General features: G+C 41.4%; 1 protein-coding gene across 1 annotated transcript in view; it reads left to right on the top strand.

Annotated features, from left to right (window-relative positions):
• Positions 1-2,917: 2,917 nt before the first annotated feature.
• Positions 2,918-21,355, top strand: part of dchs1a (dachsous cadherin-related 1a) — a 163,538-nt gene continuing 145,100 nt past the window's right edge. The window contains 2 exon segments of the mRNA XM_036565175.1: positions 2,918-3,260; positions 17,266-19,083. Of these exon segments, the coding sequence (XP_036421068.1) occupies positions 17,287-19,083 (1,797 nt within the window). The 5' untranslated portion in view covers positions 2,918-3,260; positions 17,266-17,286.

Below are 21,355 nucleotides of genomic sequence, written 5' to 3'. Positions count from 1 at the left end.
ATAACTTAAAAGCACCTCCTAAATGATCCAGACTTTTGGACCACACTGCATCTAACAATCCATCAGTCACTTGGGCACATGTGTTTATCCTATAGATATAGAATTTAGTGCGCATATTATAACTTTGGTTCAGTTCAGGGCAATTTTGAGTATGAGGGAGAAATACAGAGAAGAACCGAGACTAAAAGAAAAGCTCTCTAGGAGCATGAGGAGGAAGCACTGTGAGAGGTAGCAAGACTAAAAACAACAACAACAACAACAAAAACCCCCAAAACTATCTAAGAGCACAAGGAAGAACCACTGTGAAGACACTAAGACTCTAAAGAAAAGCTGTCTAAGAACATGAGGAAGAACCACTGTGAGGAAGAAGCACTGTGAGGAACCATAGCTCTAAAAGAAAAGCTCTCTAAGAACATGAGGAAGAACCACTTTGAGGAACCAAGACTCTAAAATAAAAGCTCTATACAAGCATGAGGAAGCACCACTGTGAGGAACCAAGACTCAAAAGGAAAAGCTGTCTAAGAACATGAGGAAGAACCACTATGAGGAACCATAGCTCTAAAAGAAAAGCTCTCTAAGAGCATGAGGAAGAACCACTTTGAGGAACCAAGACTCAAAAGGAAAAGGTCTCTAAGAGCATGAGGAACAACTGTGGGGACCAAAACTGTAGAAGCAAACCTCTCTAAGAGCATGAAGAAGAACCACTGTGAGGAACCATAACTCTAAAATAAAAGCTCTCTAAGACCATGAGGAAGAACCACTGTGAGGAACCAAGACTCTAAAATAAAAGCTCTATACAAGCATGAGGAAGCACCACTTGAGGGACCAAGACTCTAAAGGAAAAGGTCTCTAAGAGCATGAGGAACAACTGTGGGGACCAAAACTGTAGAAGCAAACCTCTCTAAGAGCATGAAGAAGAACCACTGTGAGGAACCATAACTCTAAAAGAAAAGCTCTCTAAGAACACGAGGAAGAAGCACTGTGAGGAACCAAGACTCAAAAGGAAAAGCTGTCTAAGAACATGAGGAAACACCACTGTGAAGAACCAAGGCTCTAAAAGAAAAGCTCTCTAAGAACATGGGGAAGAACCACTGTGAGGAACCAAGACTCAAAAGGAAAAGCTCTCTAAGAACATGAGGAAGAACCACTGTGAAGAACCAAGGCTCTAAAAGAAAAGCTCTCTAAGAACATGGGGAAGAACCACTGTGAGGAACCAAGACTCAAAAGGAAAAGCTCTCTAAGAACATGAGGAAGAACCACTGTGAGGAACAAAGACTCTAAAAGAAAAGCTCTCTAAGAGCATGAAGAAGAACCACTGTGAGGAACCAAGACTCAAACGGAAAAGCTGTCTAAGAACATGAGGAAGAACCATTGTGAGGAACCAAGACTCAAAAGGAAAAGCTGTCTAAGAACATGAGGAAGAACCATTGTGAGGAACCAAGACTCAAAAGGAAAAGCTCTCTAAGAGCATGAGGAAGCACTGCAGAGAGGAAGCAGGACTCTAAGAGCATGAAGTAGAAACACTGAAAGGAACCAAGACTCAAAAGAAAAACTGCTTAAGGACATGAAAAAGAAACAGTGAGAGGAACCAAGATTTAAAATGAAAGAGCTTGAGGAAGAACCACTGAAAGAAACCAGGGCCAAATCTCATTTCTTATTTTTACCACTACCCCTTGTTTTTCGAGTATGACCTTGCCCCTTGGAACTGAGTTACAAGGGGTAGTGGTTGAAATCCTCCCCTATGAAATGGGACCCTCAAATAAAGAACATTACTTCATTAACAGGCTACTAGCGCTGCTCTGTAGGCGACCCTGCCAGTCTGCAGTGATAGCAGCATTATTTATTATCACCCACCCCTAATTCTTCAGTGATATGAAGCTGAAGTCAGCTATTCGCCAGCTTCTTGTTTGAATTTTCCTGTTCCACCTTAAATGGTGCTGCAGTTATGATGTGTGAGGTGCCAGAATGTAACTGCTGGACTATTTAAGGTGGAATGGGAAATTTAGCTAGTTAGCTACTGAGACATGAACATAATACTAGCGATTTTTATGCTTGTTATAAAGAAAAGGACCAAAATACATTGAAATGACAATAAACTAAGATAATATAATGGTTACCGTATTTTTTTAACGGAGAAAATACTCCCATTTGTGATGTTTTTTTTTTTTGTTTTTTTTTGCAGCCATCTTGCCTTTTTTTCCTCATAACACTCCATTTGGAGGGCCATGTAGGCCTAACACTTCACCCTACCCCTCTATCTCAACAAAAATCGGAACACCCTACCCCCTGAACGCTCAGAACAGAGGGGTAGGGCTAAGTGGTAGGAGCGAGGGGTGAAATGGGATTGGGCCTATGTGATCCTCCTCACTCAGTGCTGGAAAAGGCTGCTGTCCTACTGATTAATCCACTCTCCTGCAGGTTAAATGCTAGTCTGTTATCCCATTGACTGACTGGAAAGCTACAGGAAAGATCCAGCGAGTTAAAAGATCTCTCGAAAGTCTGGAGGATCCACTGACTGTGTGGGACACATACAGAACATTCGATACTAGAACATGGTGAGGAAGACGTCCAGCCTGAGTATAAGCCAGGATTCCAGCTTCAAAAAGGGGGTTAGGAGTTCATGCAGGGGTTGGGAATCATGAAGCTCATTACAGATCATGACAAAAGCTTGAGAGAGGAGTGTAGAAGAAAAAGAAAAAGCAGAAAACATCGTTTCCCTCTAAAGCAGATGGGTGGCACCAAAGTCTGCTCAAAAATGAAAGCAGACTCGCTTTTGCTTTCGTCCTATCTGGCGCCCCCTGTCAGCGGAGCTAGGGGACCGCCACTCCGCTCCTCCACGTGGTGAATAAATTATGCAAATGAGGGTGGGCGGGGCTTTGCGTCTTGTTTCACTCGCTTGAAGTCCGGAGTGCAGAGTTGGATGCTGCAGCTGCTCCTCACCGAACCTGGACGTTGCTTTGCTTACACTCACAGACTTCTCTTTGGGAAACTTGTGCAGCGCTTTTTTGGCTCGTGCTGAACGCATCTGGAGACACACGCACGCACACACCGCGCATCTGGAGTGTTTCTAACAACACGCCGAGACCTGGACGTGGAGATGGATATCATTTAAGTGGATATTGACCCAGCATCTTCTCTTTTTCGTGGGTGTGCCGCTTTTCTCTTTGAGGAAACACAAGGCTCTCGTTGTTCTGGTACTGTCCACTGTTTGGAAGACCAGCTGTGTGCGCACGCGCGCCTTACTCCAACAGCAGATGACTGTAAGTTTCTCTTTAGTTTGCAGACGTGTGTTTTGCTCATGATGATGAACCTGCTGTTCTTTGATTGAAATACGTGGAGTTTTGCTGATTGTCTGCTGTGAGAGGGTTGTTGTGGTGTGTTGGTCAGTAGGTGGACTAGGTGGCCTCGTCACTGGGCTGCAGATTGGAGGCTGGAGGCTTCTGGATGCTCTGTTTCATTGTGGATTGTGTCTTGATGTGCGGTTTATTGTTACTTTTATGCTTTGAATCTACTTGCTTTACAGGTCTCTCTTTATTTGGACAGCCCTAAATAGATTGTCCATAGATGTTCAAGCCATTAACAAACTATCTGGTGCATCTCAGCTCATTGTCAACAGTGTTCGGATTAGGAGCAGGGATAGAGTTTGGTTTAGGTTTTGCTTTGAGGGTTAAGGTTAGGGTTAGGTTTAATGAAAATGATGGTCAATTTAATAGATATTTAGCTGAATGTAAGGTGAAGTGTCTACAGTGGGCTATTCAAATAAAGTGTTACTGATTTAAATGTGTACATCTGTTTCATGGTAATAAAATATATCACTCCAACAGAGATATTGCCAAAAGAGAGTGAACAGAAGAGAATATATTTTAGTCATTTTGGAACCAGTGTACATATTTGAGTCAGGTTTTTTTCTGTGTAAGAAACTTTTAATATGCTTTAAGTAGTTTAATGTTGTTCCTTTTGGCTTTGGGTGAAGTTTGGCTGTTAAGAAGTGTTTAAACTGATCAGCTTAGGGTTGTGAAACCTTTACAATCCAGGTTGCATGAGCATTTGGGGAGGTTTTTACAGTCATTTCAGTACTCGTTGTGGTTATTGTTGTTGTAGTAGATTTCTCAACAGCTTTAAGTATGGAGCTGCACCCGTACGTTCCCAATAGCTCTATTGGACCACGTATAGTTTGTGGTAAACTAGAAGATCACATTACAAAGGTTTTGGGACACTATACACTCAATTATGAATTAGAGTGACCAGTCTTATGACTTTCATCAGGCTTACAATAGCTTGTTAACCGGCATGATTGTGCCAATAGGCTTTGTGCAGTATACAGTACTATGCAAGTTAGCAACTACCCTTAATTTCTTAGATTTCCAGTCAAATGGCCAATACATATTATTCATTTTCCAGTGTTAGAAAAAAAAAAGAAAACATATAATTTTTTTTTTTTTTCAGTATTTAATGTGTCCATTGTTTACCTTTATTACAGCTTCTATTCTTTTCAGGAGACTCTCAGTTTTTCTTGAGAAATCTGCAGGGATATTTTTCACAGTCTTAGAAGTTGGTTGCATTTTCTGCTTCTCATGATCCAAATAATCCCAAACACATTCAGTGATGTTGAGGTCTGGGGTGGTCAGTCCGTTGTTCTGAGAACATCAGCAACTTCTTGTTTGCGTATTTCCTTTTCTCAGTAAGAGCTTCTTGACAACTTCACATCCTTTCAGACCCATAGCGCTGAGTCGTCTTCTCACAGTGGAGGGATGGACAGAATCACCTGTGGATTTTTTTAGATCTGAAGCAGCTTGATTTTCTCCTTTTTTTTCCAAAGATAAAAGCTCTAAGTGCTGTTTGTCTATGGGGATAGTTTTGGTGGTCTACCAGGTCTAGCTTGGTTGTTAGGAGTCCCATTTTGTCTGTAGCTTTTAATGATTTTTTGAACTCCAGTTTTGGAAATATCTCTTAAAAATGAATAACTTGTTGGCCGTTTTGACTGGAAATAAAATAAATGAAGGGTGGTCTCTGACTTTTGCACACCACTCTAGATCTGATTTATAGCCTAGGCTTGCTGGATGAGAAACACATTTTGGCACGTTGGGTGTTTGAGAGTGGATTGTGTGCAGTAGCAGTGTGTACTCTGGCCTCCCACTGCTTCCTCCGAGTGTTTTAAATGTTCAGTGTGTTCCGTATCTTGTTTCCAAATCTAAAATAAAACGCAGAGCATTTCAGAATTTTTTAAAGGGGGGATGCCAGGCTTAACCTAACAGGTCTATGAGTTTATGCAAGTTGTAAAATTGACTAAAAACATAACATTAGCTTGTTAATCACAATTACAATGAGTAATATTTAATGGTGTTTAAGCACTATCCCTAATTTTACAATTCCCATTTCTGACTTTTATTTGAGTGCCGTCCTTCTGCCCAAGGTCTTCTGTCTCATGTGTTTTAGGTTATTCTTGGTGTATTATTTTTGAAAGCCATCCACCTTAAGGAAAACAAAAGTGGAATAACGTTAGTTAGAGATCCATTTCATATATTTGACTTGGGTGACACGGCTGTGCATATAGATTTGTCCTTTTCCATAATGACATTCCTTTGAAATTGGTTCATCAGTGGAATTCTTTTGTTTGCAGCGAGCCAGTGCTGTGCTATTGTATGGTGCCTTGTCGGGGCTCCTTCAGGGCACATTCCTAATCACCCTCCGAAGGTTACCGTAATTAATATTCATTATGATAGCAGTGCTGTGCTCAATCACCGTGAATGTGTTTCTTAGACTAATTAATTCAACTCAATGCAGTTGATTAAGAATTTGTCCGATTCCTCATTTATTAGGTATACAACTACTGATTGCTGGGCTACTGTTTCCTCCTGGCCTTTTAGGCTTGGGGAATACTAGAAAAGGCAGCACAGCCCTGATTTACCTCCCTCCCCTCCCACCAGGCTCATTTGTCAAATGCCAACATTCGTTGCTCTCTTGTTTTTAGGCTTTGTGATCATAGGCTGGTTGATTCCCTCATGACCTTAAAAGCCATCGTCTAGCAAATGGGCCTCATTGAATCATTTATGTGATGATTTTTTTTAAAGTGGAACGGTGTGTTTGATTTCAAAGAATGGCAAGCAGATTGCAGCACTAAATCAAAGTTAACTCTACGAGGAGACTGTCCCTAGCATAGTTGGTTCTGGACAGAGCCCAGTCGAGGAAAGGAGTTTAATGCTTGAGCCATTTTTTTATTAGTTACCAGACTGAGCGAAATTTATAGAGTTTACAAAGAAAACAGGCAAAGAATTGATGTTCGGCTCTCAGACAGAGCTGGGTCTGGTTGAACACTGACCGACTTTCAAGGCATTCCAGGGATTAGGTCATCAGACACATCAGCCTATTAGATTTCAATTAATTTCTTGACTCTTGCCTGGGCCCTGGTCGAGCAACGGACTGACAGGATTTTGGTCACTGCAGACATAAACGACCGTCCCAACTTTACATCACTCTTGATGTCATCCTTTTGGCTCCAAACTGAGACTTTGAGGATGAAACAGTCCCATGGTCTTTGCTATATGGTACATAGCTCCATCCTCACAGGTATCTACTGAAGCATTCTTGCGATCAAGCCTTGCGATTTTGGAGCATCTGCTTTCCAGAATACTTAGCATAGATGCTAGCCAGTGGAGACTGGGTGCCAATGGGCCGTCGCCCAAAGTCTGGCTTTCTCATTAGACACTGCACACATGTTTTATACAGCCATACGGAGCCACGGCCCATAGCTTAGGAACAGTGTCTCTACCCAGCCATTGGCATTTATTGTCCCATCATCATCAAACCTGGGGCCAGAGACTGCAGTCCAAAGACCGTTTCCTCTGCTGCTTTTCTGCTCTGCAATAAATCAAGATATATCGCAGAGTGTATTTTTGGAGCACAGCAAGTGTTCCTGGACAAAGAACTTAATATGATAGCTATCAAAACAACATGTGTGCTAATTATATCACTCATGTCCTAAGGCAGAGGCCTAGGAAACAAAGTATTTCCTACATGCATGCATAACATGCTGGTTTTGATGCACACAGAGTTTTGATTTACTATCAGTAGATGCAACCGCCGGAAGATCTCGTGCTCCATATGGTTAGGGACATGCCGGACATGATACATCTCGTAGATACGCTGCGTGTAAACGGCAGCGTCCAGGCTGTGTCCTGTTAAAGCTGCACACGGTGAACTTCATAAACTCCGTGCTGAACTCCTCCACTCTCTGCCACCAGATGTTTCCAATCACCGCAGCGTAACCGAAGCTGTGTCAGCCGGTGTCATGTTCAAAGGCCCCAGCGGCACGTGTAGTGCCTTGTTTTTTTTCCAGTGTGCGCGAGCCTTCCTCTACAAACAGTTCAACAAACACGCACGGCAGGTCGGTGGCTGTGGGAAAGAGACGATACTCACTACTACAGCAACACCTCCAACAGGAGAACAGGCTATGATGGCATGTGCTGTTTCAATCTCAAGATGATGACTCGAGAACTTAGTCATCCTCACTGCGGGTCTGCAGTGGAACAGTATAATGTTCCTTCAGGGCCTTCAGTGTCCAAAGACAGTGTTTACTGGATGGCAGTAGGGTGTACTAAGCAAAAGTGGGACTCTTCTTAGTAGATGCTCCAGGCTTTCAAATTACGGCAAAACAAAGATGCCAGGCCAATGAAAACAAATGACAAATGACTTGCATCCTTGTGATAGTAATCCGGCCCAAATGATGTGAAAATGTTATGCCTGATTCGATATTGATTTTAGATTTATATTTTGAATTGTAAATTTATACTCTGCTTGTTTAGCTAACAGTGCTTTCTTGATCGATACGATTGTCAGTTGGGTTTTGAAATATTTGACATGGTTTTGTTATTTTAACCATAGTGTTTTTTTCAAACTCACCAGCTTAGCATATATTAAAGTAATATAGTTAAATGTGACTCATGTTGACTACCAGCTATCCATAGTTTTGCCCTACCATTGCAGTTATGAGTTTGAATTCTGGTTGTGAAAATCGGTTGGGCTGTGTTATTTACTCAAGTCAGATCCATTTAGCCCCATCACTCAAACAGCAATGCAGCATAAAGCTTATTTTTCCAACTTTACCTGACATCCCACTTTTGCTGAGCTTGCCCTAATAGTTACTACTTATATCACAATTAAACAAGAGCAACAACAAGTGCAGTACAATATATTAGTGACACCACAACACAACACTGCCAGACTAGGTTCAAAGCCCAACAATAAATATAACACCATAAACATGCAGGACATTGCAGATAGTATGAGACCTGAATAGAATCGCTGTGCAAATCCTTATTTGGGTCATCTCGGCTCATCTGTGTATTTAACACAGGAGTGCATGCTGTACATTTTTCTTGTGGCCTTTAGTGTCGCTGTGGACCTCAGTTCACTCAAACTCATCTCATTTGCCCTAAAAGTGGTCCCATTTGCCCAAAACTCATATCATGCGGCTGAGACTCATTTCATTTACCCCACAAGTTATCTCATTTTCTGCAAAACTCATCTTTTCGTGCCTCAAAACGAATGCCATTTGACCCATATCTCAACTCATTGGCTCAAACCCAAGCTCATGTTATGTGCCCAAAACTAATTGGAACTAATAACTGAATTAATAACTGAACTACTCTCATGTGCCACAAAACTATTGGATTTTTCCCAAAAGTTGTCTCATTTGTCCTGAAAATTCCCCCTTTTGCCCCAAAACTCATGCAATTTGAATCCAGACTCATCTCATTTGCCCCAAATTATTGTGTGTATGTGACTATAAACTGTAATCCTGCTTTCTGTTGAACTTTGGCTGACATGTTGTAAAAAGGGCAATATTTGTAAACAGTTGGACTGTGTTAGATTAAATTAATGGTTTGTAATTGACATGACATGATCCAGCTGTGCCGAGAGCAAGAGGTGTTTGTAGATCCTCCTGATACTCCATTAGTGCAGATTAAAGATTAGACATGTGGCTTCCTTTGTTGAGTCTCCAGCCTTCTGCTGTCGATGTGCTGCCTTGCTCAAAAGTTGCTCAGAGGTTCTAATGGAATTAGGCAAAAGTCATAACACTACCGGAGCAGCCATGAGTGCTGCCCTCTTTGAATTTGCTTGTAGCAGAACGAAGTCTGAAGGAAATATCATAATGGACAGAGTTTGTATACGATTGAGTGATGATATAAATGACATGTTTTTGGGCTGCCACCATGCTAAATTAGTTGTCAAATGGAAATGCTAATGGAATTACCCAGCAGCAAGCTTGGGTTCATTTCTTATTATGGTGAATTTTCTTGGGGGGGCTTTTCTTTTAAGGTCTTTTCTTCATCCTGCTTGGGCCAATCTTTTGTCTTTGCCTCATTTACCCTTCTTGAACAAATGAACCCTAAACTTACAAGCAGATTTCGATCGTTGCTGCGCTCAAGCTTTTAAACACAAGCTCCAGTGTTGATGTTCGAGGTGTTGGTGAGACGATCGTGGACATCAGCTAGTGGGGAGATTTCTGGACGAAAGAGTCAACGCAAGCGCTCTGGCCAGCTGCGGTTGTTTTGATTTTGGCAGGATGGTAACAGTGTTTGACGGAGGTCTTTGTTTTGGCTTGTTTAGATCAACTTTTTTTTCTCTGTCAGCGCTTTGGCGCAGTTCTGTGAAACAGAGCTGCTGGCCAAAGAAGGAAGGCATCAGCACTTGTTCAGAGATATTAGAGGTGTAAAAGTTCAGAGATTCTCCAACCTCTGTCAAGCAAAATTACAGGGCCGCTGAAAATACCCCTGGGTCGGTGGGGTCAGTGGGCGTTAACAGGTTAAAAATGCCCATTAGATGTTATTGGGGTGATGCTTTTAAGTAAATACAGCGGGGCTGGTTTCACTTTAGTACCGTCAGACTTCATCAAGGCAGATATTGTGGCATTTACAAAGTGAATGTTTTCTTTTTCTTTCAACTGGGCCATTTTCTATAATTAGGGACCACATGTGCTTTGTCATCTTGGCTATAGGGTCAACCACACGACCCAAAAGTAGGAGTGAGGAGGGAAAGTTGAAAACATTGTCTCCATTAATCATCCAGATTTTTGTAGTAACACAACCAGTATATAACTAAAACGACGCTATAAAGCCAATATCCTGAGGCTGCATGCCTTTTAGCTGTTTGCCTTGTCATCACTTTCATTTTAATGGCTGTTTCTGCATTATTTTGCAGGTTTATGAATAGAGGGTATTAGTTTCTTTGATGTCTTTGAGTCTTTTTATCTTTTTTAGGAGAGGACCATGCATTTTGTTTGATGTATGTGTGGATCCTACTCCTACGTAGGAACCAATGCTGATTTTGGCTTGAGTAAGGATGCTGCTAAGTCACAGAAAATGGGATCCATTTAAAAAAAAAAAGCCTCAGAAAACAGGGTTAATTCAACATGAGCCAAATTAATACAGATAAATCCAGCAAGTGCATTAATAAAACTACCAGTGAATGAAGTGAATGAGTTATTTAAGTAATATTTACCTCAGCAAACCCAGTGAGTGCTGGTTTAATACCTTTTTTACCTCTTTTGGGATGTTTTTTCCCTTATTATCGCAAACTGTGACCAAATTAATCCAAATGAACAGTCACACCTCTGGGCTGGGTGAGTTCCTAATATCATCAAAGTATGACTGCTGTAAGCTACTTTCAAAGCCTTGGCAGCAGCATAGAAAGCTTGCTTTTCCAAACATTCGGAACTCCCTCGGAAAACACTTTGATCAGTGCGGCTGCATGGTGCCGCTGCAGCCCCCTGACTTTGAAAGGAAACCAGGAGTAGTCTCCTCATATCATATATTTTAACAAGGTATTAAATGCAAGAATAAGAAACATATCTTGGACGGAGAACAGTAATGGCCTGGCTTCGTTTGACGCAGGGCAAGTCGAGCATGCCCTGTGGTGGTCTGCTACATCCATTAGTGAAAGGAGCAAATCTCTTGAGATGATACAGCAGGGGGGTGTTTCTGCTTTTGAGGGGCAGTAGCTGGTGGTGTGGCCTCAGTGTTTGAATTCAGTGTTGTATTCTTGTCATCGACACCATTAGCTGTATCATTATGACTGCTGATTCATGGTAATTGACCTTTTCATGCTTTGCCCACAATTATGTTCTTTGGTCGCAACTGTTGCTAAATTTGTAGTTGTTTCATCACCAACGAGTCTAGTTTTAATTAGCTACAATACTGTAGTCCATCTCTGTGGGATAGCGTTTTAAACTGGAAACCATGTAGTGAACACATAAATCCATTAGGGTGAATAGGTTAGCATTATAGGTGAATTGTTTCATTGGCATGACTAGAAGTGATGAACATTTTTTGTTCCCTTTTTTAACCCGATATTTACTTTTGTATGTGGATGGATGGATGGATTGATGGATGGATTGATGGATGGATACATAGATAGATGGATGGATGTATACATAGATGGATGGACATGTATTAAACTGGATAGATTAATTGATGATGGATAGCTAGATAGATGGATGTATGGCTAGATCAAATGAATGGATGGATGGATGGATGGATGGATACATGGATTGACGTATATAAATAGATAGACAAATAGATGATGGATAGCTAGATAGATGGATGTATGGCTAGATCAGATGGATGGATGGATGGATGGATGGATACATATATGGACTTATAAAAATATAAAAATAGATAAATAGATGATGGATAGCTAGAAAGATGGATGTATGCCTAAATCAAATGAATGGATGGGTAGGTGGATGGATGGATGGATGGATGGATACATAGATGGACTTGTATATAAATAGATGATGGATAGCTAAATAAATGGATGTATAGCTAGATAAAATGGATAAATGCTTGGATGGATGGATACATAGATGGATGGACATGGATAGATAAATAGATGACGGATAGCTAGATAGATGGATGTATTGCTAGATGAAGTGGATAAATGAATGGATGGATCGATGGATCTACAGATGGATAGATGGACAGACTGATGGATGGATGGATGGATGGATGGATGCATAGATGAACGGATATAAAGATATATGGATAGATATACAGATGATGGATAATGATACACACAATACATCAGTGCAAAAAACATGAGAAATGAGAAAGTGCAGAAGACAATAACATCAAACTGAAACTCATTCAGTGTTATATGGGATAAATGAATGTAAGTTTCACTGTGTGTGTGTGTGTGTGTGTGTGTGTGTGTGCGCGCTTGAGTGTGTGTGCACATGCAGGCCCTTGCTCTCTGGTGTGTGTGAGAGTGTTTCCGTATGTGTGTGTGTGTGTATCTCAGTCACTGTGATGCTGACAGACTGAAATGAGCGCTGGATTCCCATATGCACAGGGCAGCCTTCCAGCAGACCCCAATTACAATGCAGCAGAGCCAGAGAGGGGCAGGCCAGACTGTGTGGAGCCCTCCAGCTCACACACACTCGCACACACGCGTACTGTCACCACCGCTGGGTAGACAGACCACCACAATCAGGCACACAGCATGCACAGGTCTGTCACTCAAGCACTTCCATATGCACACACAGACACACACACACACTGTAACTTATTTTATATATGCAATAAACACACAGAAAAGTAAACACTGAGTTAAAACTGGGGAACCAAAACTTTAAAAATTTACTCCTGCAAATGAAACAATTATCTGAGGGATTCATGGCAATGAAATGGCTAATAGTGTAGAAGGACTCACTGTTTGCACATGCTCACTGTCAAACTGATTTATAAAAAAAAAAAACTTACTTTAAAGAAACTGATTTGTCAGTTCAACCTAAAAAAATACTTTAGGTGATAACAAGCAGTTTAACAGGCTTTACTGAACTCAAATAAATGCTTTGGGTGAAACCAAGTAAATGATCAAAAACAGTCAATACCCTGTTCCACTTGTTACAGCGTACTTATTCACTTTTAAATCCCTTCTCTGTCAAACCAAAACCTTGTTTTCCAAAATGGTAAATTAACAGTAAAAGAAAAAAGTCTTACCTTTTTTTAATGTAAATTCATGTAAATATATTTTGTTCCAAATGATTTTCTGTTTATCCATTAATCATGAAATGTTCAAATTGTGTAAAAAACACAAAAGACTATTAGTGATTTTTGTGTCCAACATTGTGATGTGGATTTAAATTGTGATTATTTTCTATAAGTTAAGCTATAGGCTTGTTTTTGGGCAAGACATCATATCCACTTTTTCTCGCTTAAGGATTGAATGCTTGACTGCCAGTTAGTTGGGGTTGTGTTGTACACTGCAAGTGATTATTTGGTTGCTTCTAATTGGTTCACAAGGTCCGAGTTATTAGGTTTAATGTCCCCACCTTTGAAAATTGTACTCTTGAATTGCAATTTTGACATAAAACAATCTGTGTTTCAGTGCTAGAACTTGGCATTCAATTCAGGGCATACATTTCAGTAGACTTGGTCTAGAAATGAGAAAAAAAAAACACCTCTACACTAATGCTAAATTCTGCTAGCGCCCTTATTGGATTTCTCATAGTATGTTAGCACTAAGCTAACAGATGTACATGTACATGTTTTGGCTGTTTTAGATTAAACACAGACATTTGATTGGTAAAAGACTTTTGTTGTTTTTCAGTTGAAGCTCACAGCAGACAAACATTTTACCTTGACTCTTTCAGTTAAGAGCCCTGGCACAGAGCTGCTGCTGTTTTCTGTTTCTGACCTCACGTCTGTCCAGGTTTTAGTCAGTGACATATCTAGAACTTCCAGAAGGCCTAGATTAACATTTTTCTCACAACATTGGTTTCCACCCATTGTAAATCAGAACTCGATTGGTTGGTTCATTGGTCACTCTAGGCCTTCTGAAAGTTCTAGATATGTCATTGACTGAAAGTGACCTCAGGTCTATCCAGGTTTAGTCAGTGACATATCTAGAACTTCCAGAAGGCCTAGAGTGACATTTCTCTCACAACATTGGTCCCACCCATTGTAAATCAGAACATGATTGGTTGGTTCAGTGGTCACTTCCTAATTATGTTGGTAGTTAATCTAATGCACAAGGCCTAACCAATTGGAGATCTCGCTTGGCAGTATCTACCTAGACACTACTGAGAAAAACATCTAACTGCGCTGTTTTCTGTTTCAAGATTTTGTGAATCAGTACATGATTGGTTGATTCATTGGTCACTCTAGGCCTTCTGGAAGTCATAGATATGTCACTGACTGAAAGTGACCTCAGGTCTACCTATGTTTCAGTCAGTGACATATCTAGAACTTCCAGAAGGCCTAGAGTGACATTTCTCTCACAACATTGGTCCCCCCCCTTTGTGAATCAGAACATGATTGGTTGGTTCATTGGTCACTCTAGGCCTTCTGGAAGTTCTAGATATGTCACTGACTGAAAGTGACATCAGGTGTATCCAGGTTTCAGTCAGTGACATAAGTGCGGAGAATTGCTACAAAACCTGGAGAGTTTAAATGCAACAAGCGTGATGATCCTCTTAAACAAAAATGAACTAAAAATTACAGATTTTAATTAATGATTTTTTTGATTCCCAAAAATCATTAGGCCTTCTCTGAAAGCCTAGAAGGCCATTAGGGTTCCCCACTGATATACAGTGCTTATTCCCATGGATAAGGTGAGTTAAGTATATCCCATTATGCAGAGTGTACATGCAGTAGCTTGTTTATTTACTCTGGATGATCTCTTGTAAGAAGCACACATAAAATCATTAAAATAATCTCTCTCTGCTACAGCAAATCACACAAGCTCAACTTTTAGACTGTTTTTGGAAAAAAAATGTTTGAAGCAAGTCCTGCAGGAGCCACAGGAGGGAGCTTTGCATGTTTGCTCTAGTTTGGTTTCAGCATTAAAAAGAAATGAGGGGAAAAAGCCTTTGTGCTTATTCATCATTCTGTTTACATTTTCTGTATTATACCCAGTGGTCATAAATTTGTTGTTGAATGGCAAAGCCCTGAAATAACTCTGTTCCGCTGATTGAGCATGACACACAATTATTTCTGATTGCCTTTAATGCATTTTGTGGGTTTGTATGGGGCTGCAGATGGTGACAGTTTCTCCCTAAAAGCCCATGTATCATCAGTGTTTATGTTGAGTTCAGTGCTGGATGAATTAAACTTCATTTTCAGGTGCTGAATGAATTATTCTTTGCTTTCATATTGAAGGAAGAATTAAAGTAGTTTTAGTGAGATTATTTAAGATAGGCCCCTAAAGCTAAGAACCATAGTAGTGGCAATAATTCTTAATAAATAGTGGCATGAGCGATCACCCAAAAAGGCCTCCATCTGGATCGCACTCGGTTTTGGCTGTGTGCTGTGTGTATACAGTAGCAGATCCAACCTAATATAAACTTTTTCCTAAGCAAATCTGGTGGAAAGTTCAGCTAGAAGTTTGTTAAACTTTCTCCAGGATGCGTCTATACATTATTCATTCATTTTTATCGGATCTTTTAGTTGATTAACTTGAGTTGAAAACCATCTGAACTTTCCAGCTTGTCTTTTTTTAGCTGAGCTGCTCTTCTCTACCAAAAGGTAAAAAATGAAAGACTTAGAATCTTCTAAGCATGTATAAATATTTAATTTCCTGCCTTGTGTAGTATTTATAACATATTTACTATCATGCTGGAACTAATCCTGGAATCATTTGAAAGGGTTTCATTTCACACGTTGAACAACTAGGTCGTCAAAGGGTTGTGGGCGCACAGGCCACAATTTTATGGATGAGAAATCACTAATTTGCAGTACTGGGGAGTTTACAGGGGCCAAGAGTGCACTCAAGAGTGTACCTTTGCGGTGGGCCAACTGGCATTTTACTTAATGCATTATGATTGGCATAAATATATGACTGGCATTAATACTTCTTATGTTTTGTTGACCTGGCTTTCGGTACATCTGCATTAGAGTAGACTTCAGTTGAGCACCCTTGGAGAAAAGGTTGTTTTCTTTCTTGTGAGCAGCACTCTCTGTTTTAGGCCCCTAATTCTCGCTACACAGAGTGGCTGGTGGAAGAGGACATTCCTCAAGTTAACACCCCTAAAGGAATGGCTGCAGTGGGAGCAGTCAATTCTGTAAAGGCTTTTTCAGTCTCTCGGCATCAGGGCTCACACCCTGCCGGAGAGTGTGTGTCAACAATCTGTCAGGTCTCGGAGTCTCCATAACACCCGCTAGCTCTGTGTCCACATGTACCACTGGGTACAGTTACAGGCCAAGCACGGTGAAGCTGCCTTGGCGGGAGTGCAGGACCTGTCCTTATTCAATTTGACTGGAAGGTAGGGGCAATAAAGGTGTCTGCTGTCTTTTTCCTGGACTTGTAGAGTGGGCTTGCGGTTTCTGTTCTTCATGGTCAGAGGAATGAGGTGTTGACTTATTAGGTGAGAATAATTTGCAGGAATATGTGTATGAGGGATGTGTTGTGCACTGTGTGGTTAGGAACCGAGCCCATGCAACATATGGAATGTTTCTTAAGTATTCCTGATGTTACTTTACCAAAGCCTACATATGGCCTTCAGAAAAATTGCTGGCTGATTATGAAAATTTAATGATAAAGGAATTGTTTGTGAAAAACTCAAATTTACACAATTTTCTACTTTTCCTAGATATAATCAATCAGCCAAGACATGTTTGGTGTCTAAATTATGCTTCTTTAGTTCACCACTGGAGCTATAAGGCTAACAATGCTAACGAACATGAAGTCAATAGACACCCAAATCTCTTCTGTCCCCTGAAGATATCCCCAAAGCTTATCTCAACCCGCTCAAACTGCATCCAGGTTTTCCTTAAGGTCTCAGAAACAACAGACATGGTAAATCTCAATCTATATATCCATAGGCCTGCAAAAAGGGATCGGATTCTGCAGTCAAAATTGGGCACAAGCCTTGTTGCCTAAAATTGCTGCTCTCTTTGATTTGTTGATTTTTATAGTCCAGTCATACTGTGCCATAAACCATGTCAACAGACATCAACATGTCTTCTTAATGAAGACATGAATACTGTTTGAGCAGGTTGAAAGACATTTTGGGGATGTATTTATGGAAAAGACCTGGGTGACTGTTGACTTCTGGTGTTTGCTGGCAATGTTAGCCTCATAGCTCCAAACTAAAGAAGCAAAATTTGGACACCAAACATGTCTGGGCTGATCGACTACGTCTGGGGTGGAAGTGGAAAATCGTATGAATTAGATTTTTCCAAGCTATTTTTCAGTGTCTTGTTTCATCTTGTTTCATGGTTTGTCTTTGTTTCTCAGGCTAATGTCATCATCTTTTTCTGCTTTTAGGTTTTTTAAGTAGTAGCTGAAATGAAGAAAGCACCGACAGGAGTGGGAAGGACAGTAATGGACCAAATCTATCGAGACAGGACGTGGGATAGGACGCTACTTGTGCTCCTCGTAGTTCTCGAACTCTTTACGGCTTACTCGTCTATGGTGCCGGGTACACTGGAACTCCAGCTAGATGAAGAGCAACCAGCTGGTACTGTTGTTGGTGACATCAGTGCTGGCTTGCCCCCAGGAGTCACAGCATCTCTTTATTTCATCTCAGACCATGAAGGAACAGGTGTTGGTACAGACTTGGACATTGACGAGAGCACAGGCATTATAAAGACAGCCAAAGTCTTGGATCGGGAAGTACGGGACCACTACAATTTCATAGCGGTCACCATGACCGGTGTGACAGTGGAGGTGACCATTTTGGTTAATGACATCAACGACCATGCTCCTACATTCCCCAGGAAACGGGCCACGTTCAAAATCCCTGAGCAGACTACCATAGGCACAAAGTTTCCTCTTGAGCCAGCTTTGGATGCCGACAAAGACCAGCTGACAACTCAAGGATACATCATAACGGATGGGAATGTGGGACAAGCTTTTCTTCTTGAAACCAGAAGGGGCTCCAATCAGGTACTTTATCTGGACTTAGTAGTCAATGCAATTCTGGACAGGGAGAAAAGATCATCCTATACCCTCCTTTTGGAGGCTTTTGATGGTGGATCTCCCAAAAAGACTGGGCAGATGATCCTAGACATTACTGTCCAGGACATCAATGACAATGCTCCAGTGTTTAACCAGAGCCGCTACCATACTATGATCTTGGAGAACCTCCAGCCAGGTAACAACATACTGCAAGTCTTTGCTTCAGACGCTGATGAGGGTGACAATGGCCTTGTGCTTTATGAAATCAATAGGAGGCAAAGTGACCCTGATCGCTACTTTGTCATTAACTCCCGCACCGGGGTAATAACTCTCAACAAGCCCCTGGACTACGAGATGAGGAGAGTTCACGAATTGGTGGTTCAGGCAAGGGACAATGCCACACATCCTGAGGTCACCAATGCCTTTGTAACCATACATGTGCGGGACTATAATGACAACCAGCCAACAATGACCATCATCTTCCTCAGCGAAGATGGCTCACCACGCATATCAGAGGGAGCACAACCTGGCCAGTATGTGGCTCGCATCTCTGTCACAGACCCAGATTATGGTGAATACGCCAATGTCAACGTGTCTTTGGAAGGAGGAGATGGGAAGTTCGCCTTGACCACTAAAGACAACATCATCTACCTCATATGTGTAGATGAGATCCTGGATCGTGAAGAAAGGGATCGATATGAACTGAGGGTCATGGCCACAGACTCCGGAACCCCTCCATTACAAGCCGAGTCTTCTTTTACTATCCAGGTGACGGATGTCAACGACAACCCACCTTTGTTTGACCAACAGGAATATACCCAGGTCATCCCAGAAGTCGTCTTTCCAGGGAGCTTTGTGCTTCAGGTCACAGCACGAGATAAAGACCAGGGCCCTAATGGGGAGGTCCAGTACAGCATCCTACAGACTCTAGAGACTCACTCAGACTGGTTCAGCATTGACACTGTTACTGGCATCATCACTACCCTCACCCAACTGGATTACGAGATGGACCCCACTCCTAGCATGATTGTGGTGGCTACAGACAGGGGAAGACCCCCTCTGTCCTCCACTGCTGTGGTCAAAGTCATCCTACAGGATATTAATGACAATGAACCTATTTTTGAAAGCAAGTTCTACAATGCATCCCTTAAGGAGAACACTGCAGCAGGAACCTGCTTCATGGAGGTAAGACTACACTTTCTTTTTCTGCAGTGACTGGCTTTTTCTTGGTCTTTTTTGTGCAAACTGTACAGAAACTGACTGCTTTCAAGCTTTCAGTCCTGATTGTTGTTGATAATGGCCATACGATTAAGCTAAATCAGAGTCGTTGTAAATCTGAACAACTGGTTTTGGAAAGTGACTTCAATACTATGGTGAGCTGTTGGGCATTTTGGAGAGTTTAGAAGGAAGCTCTGTTTGGATTGGAGTGCTTGAGTTATTAGTTACCTGCTGTCCTACGGCTGAAGGGGATTTGCTCTTTATTGGCTGTCCTCATCTTCACCCCACAAAAGGTTTCCAGGGTAACAGAGAGATTACGGGGGAGCTTATTTTAAAAGCAGCGGGTTCTGCCTCAAAATTAGACACAGTCAGGATCTAACAGCGCTTACAGTGTGTCCCAATCTTGAGCTGTTTTGTATGATGAATGGCTCCTAATTCGACTAAACGGCCTTTTTAGTTTGACTGTGTGAAAATGTGGTTCAGAAGAAGAAAAGGTGAAGGAAAAGTGGCTGCTGTGTCCTCTCATTTGGCCCTATTGTATTTTCCAGCTTGTGTGCTGAGGATCATTTTCCCTTTCTGTTTCTCAGTATCACCATTCATTTTTGCCAATTTAGTAGCACCAAATAGAAGAACTTGGTATTACCTTTCTTGTATTTAAAACTTGTGAACATTCACATAGTTACATATTAATTGAAATCACACTTTGTCTGTGGTGAAGTTGAGTTGGCATGGGTTGAAACACGCTCCTCAAAGCTGACACAGGGCTCCAGCAAACGAGAACTTGGCCCCCGGGTCTCCCTGGAGAGAGGGAGGAGTGTGGCGGGGAGCGGGTTCCGAACTGACTGACTGCTCTTGGCTTTAGAGGAGGAGAAGAAGCTGTGTAGGGTCATCCCGGAGGTCCTTCAGCTCTGCCTGCTAACGCAAAACTTTCTTAAAACGCTGATTGTGATATTACTCCAGACATGAAGTAGGAGTTGGAAAAGTCAGTGTCTTTTCATCAGGTTTGGACCATCTTGCTGCCTCTCTTTTCTCATAATAATGAGTAATAGGAAGTTGCCAAGAGACCTGGCTTTTCGGGGCCGTATTTCAGGGCTAGCAGAGGTTTGTTAATAAGTCTTGTCCCAAACAACCATCACAGTGCACTTGCCAAGACCAGGGTCCAAAGCAAGCTGTCTCTCAGGCTCTGCCATGACTGGATGCAGTCGACGGGAGCTGGCATGGAGCTCGAGAGCAGTTGGGAGTAAGATGATGCACAGACTGTGCAAATCGCTGCCAAATCCACATCCAAGCATCGCAGCAAGGCACTTGACGAGTGCCTTTTTTCCCTTCATCGCAGATCTTTGCACAAGAAGTTCCCACCATCTCTTTTTTCCCCCTCACTGACAAGAAGCTCCAGTCCAAATGGCATTACAATAGGCGTATTGTGATCACTCTCTCAACATATAAAATGGGCACCATTTCATTTTTTTTCCCTCCCTTACATCTCTAATGTGATTAGTGTAATGGAAGTCAGTGCTGTATTTTTAACGTCCCGTTGGATTTTGTCACTTTAGCTATCTGTCAGAGGCAGCATGAAGGATGTGGAATAATTAACTGGTTTCATTTTACTGTGGGTGAAAATTTTCTGGTTTTATGTTTAATACCAGAAAGATACAACTCCGTTTTATGGCCATGTTAGAAATTGTGCTGTCCTATTTAAGTCATGTCATAAAGTGGAGAAAACATATGTTCAACAGAAAATTACCCAAAATTCTCTACAACTAAATATAGCAAAATTTCCATTATTTAGTGTCCAGCCTTTGTTACTGCTTCCATTCTTTTCAGACAACTTAATTTCAGTTTTTCAAAGAAAACAGCAGTGATATTTTTCCACACCTCCACAGTTCAGTCTTCTCACAATCCAAGTAATCTCAAACACATTCAGTGATGTTGAGGTGGTCAGTCCATGGTTCTTTGCTTGATTTGCAAGTTTTCTTCTTATTGATATATTTGCTTTTTTGTAGTAACAGCTTCTTAACACCTACATATCCTTTCAGACCCATAGCATTGTCCAGGTTTGGAAACTCCTGTTTTTTCACTTATTTTTCTTTAGATTTTTTTCTTATTTTCTTTAGACTTTTCCTTATGCAAGTGGATTATCTTATGGCTAATTTCCTCCAAAAATATCTCTATATGTTTATGTAAATGTAGGATGGCCTTTTGACTGTTGCACAGTAGGGGTGCAGCGATTATTCTACTT

Source organism: Colossoma macropomum, unplaced genomic scaffold (genome assembly GCF_904425465.1).
Source record: "Colossoma macropomum unplaced genomic scaffold, Colossoma_macropomum, whole genome shotgun sequence".
Lineage (NCBI taxonomy): Eukaryota > Metazoa > Chordata > Actinopteri > Characiformes > Serrasalmidae > Colossoma > Colossoma macropomum.
This window is presented reverse-complemented; position numbering and strand designations above follow the sequence as displayed.